Raw genomic sequence first — 2,119 nt, forward strand, 5'->3', positions numbered from 1 at the left:
ACAGCAGACAGGTACGGTAAACAGCCAGTCACGTTCCCAAGACGCAGACTACGGAGGACTGTCCGCAGGACCGAGAGGACGGAAAGACCACTCACAGGGCAGCAAAAGGCAGGAAGATTTCCTCTCTTTTCAGAGACAGCGTCTTGCTCTGTTCACATGCACCTTTTATTTTTTGTCGAGATAGGATTTCACTGTGTTATCCAGGCTGGTCTTAAACACCAAGGTGCAAGTAATCCTCCTGCCAAAAGTGCTGAGATTACAGGAGTGACCCACTCACTGAGCCGGATCAAGGCAGAGATGTTTAAGGAGAAACTGACTTCAGGAAATTGAGCCTGTAATCCCAGCTACTTGAGAGGCTGAGGTGGGAGGATCGCTTGAGACCAGGTGTTTGAGTTCAGCCTGGGCAACATAGCAAGACCTTGTCTCTATAAGAAAAGGAAAAGAAAATTCAAACTACCAAGCAGTTTGCAAATTTTATACTAATGAGCTGCCAACAAACACCCCAAGGGCAGCCATAACAGCCAGCCAGGGCCCAAGCGCTGGGGATCCCCGTGCGAAGGGGCACTCTCTACCTCGGCTTTTAGCACGTGCATCAGGTTGCCCTTCTCCATGTACTCCATCACCAGGGCGTAGTTCCCTTCCTCTATGATGACGCCCAGGAGCTTTACCACCCGGCTGTGTCTCAGTCTGTTCATCAGCTTCGCCTCCTCCAGGAGGGCCTCGTTGTGCCTGTGGGCAGGAAAGGTGCTATGCTGAGGCTGGCAGAGCCTGGTGTACACCTCCAACACATCACTCCCACGTGCTGGGGTCTTGCTTGAGTCTGTACCTCCCTCTTCCAGGCACAGGCCAGAAGCATTAGAAGGCAGAGCAATTTCTCACTTCTTCACAGTTCTCCTGCCCAGTAACTGGCAGTGCATGGTCAAAAAATGTAAATCCATGAAGGAATGAATGAATGAATCAATGAATGAAAAGCACATGAACAGCAGCAAGGTAACCTGAAAAAAGACCTTGCTGGACAGTGTGATTGAAAAAACAAAAAACAAACAAACAAAAAAACAGCCTCTCTCAAAACCACTCTGACAAAGGAGGGACAGGGGTAACACCACTCTACTGGTTGCTTTCAAGGGAAGGTTCTCAGAACCTCTCAGGAATGAACTGCCTTTTTATTTTCATACTTAGGGCTGGTCCTCACTGAAAATGTGAAGAAAGTGAATAGGTCTGTCTTCACCCATCCTCCTGTTTCCTTTTCATCGTCCCCCTCACCACACTTATCTCTTTGTTTTTCTCTATTTCCTTCTTGTTCATGTCCCTTCTCTTACTTACTAGCTGTGAGCCCTTCACTACCCAGCCTCGGAGTCCGCGTCAGTGACAATAACATAAGCGCCGTTGTCACCCTGACATCTTGGCAGGCTCTCACTCTACCCACCAGCGGCTCTACAGCAGCCAACGTCCCCGTCCCGCTCGGAGCCTGCCCACCCACCCCTGCTCCCCACTCACTCAATGCAGCTGGGCCCCTTGTACACTGTTTTCATGATCACGAGTCCCTGGGTTCTGTGGAAACACAGAGACACCTTCCCGAAGCCTCCGCTGTCCAGTTCTGCCCTCTCCAGGAAGTCACTGGATTTCATCTTAATGACATTCAAGGACATGTCTGGTTGCATTCTGAAGCTCAAGAATACCCAAAATGGTGCCACTTTTCTCCCCTGTCAGAGCTGTACCCTGTAAAGAAAACAGAGACAACACCTCAGGGCAACAAGAATATATATATAATTATGATTATTATTATTATTATTTTCTCCTTTGGAGACAGGGTCTCACTTTGTCACTCAGGCTGGAGTGCAGTGGCACAATCACAGCTCACTGGAGCCTCGACCTCCTGGGCTCAGGCAGTCCTCCTCCCTCAGCCTCCTTGAGTAGCTGGGACCACAGGTGCACCACACCATGCCCGGCTGATTTTTAAATTATTTGTACAGAGTTGGCGGGGGCAGAGTGGTCTCACTATGTTGCCCAGGCTGGTCTTGAACTCCTAAGATCAATGGATCCTCCCACCTCAGCCTCCCAAAGTGCTGAGATTACAGGTATGAGCCATTGCCCTTGGCAGAAAAGATCGTTTTTAAAA

General features: G+C 49.6%; 1 protein-coding gene across 1 annotated transcript in view; it reads right to left on the reverse strand.

Annotated features, from left to right (window-relative positions):
- The window catches only part of RIPK1 (receptor (TNFRSF)-interacting serine-threonine kinase 1), a 38,697-nt gene extending 36,975 nt beyond the window's left edge, over nt 1–1,722 (reverse strand). Inside the window, exons 1-2 of the mRNA XM_011935455.1 lie at nt 1,498–1,722; nt 573–729 (exon numbers count right to left, since the gene is read on the reverse strand). Of these exons, the coding sequence (XP_011790845.1) occupies nt 573–729; nt 1,498–1,661 (321 nt within the window). The 5' untranslated portion in view covers nt 1,662–1,722. The remainder of the gene's footprint in view (nt 1–572; nt 730–1,497) is intronic.
- Nucleotides 1,723–2,119: the final 397 nt, after the last annotated feature.

This window comes from Colobus angolensis, unplaced genomic scaffold, assembly GCF_000951035.1.
Source record: "Colobus angolensis palliatus isolate OR3802 unplaced genomic scaffold, Cang.pa_1.0 Scaffold144, whole genome shotgun sequence".
NCBI classification, from domain to species: Eukaryota; Metazoa; Chordata; class Mammalia; order Primates; family Cercopithecidae; genus Colobus; species Colobus angolensis.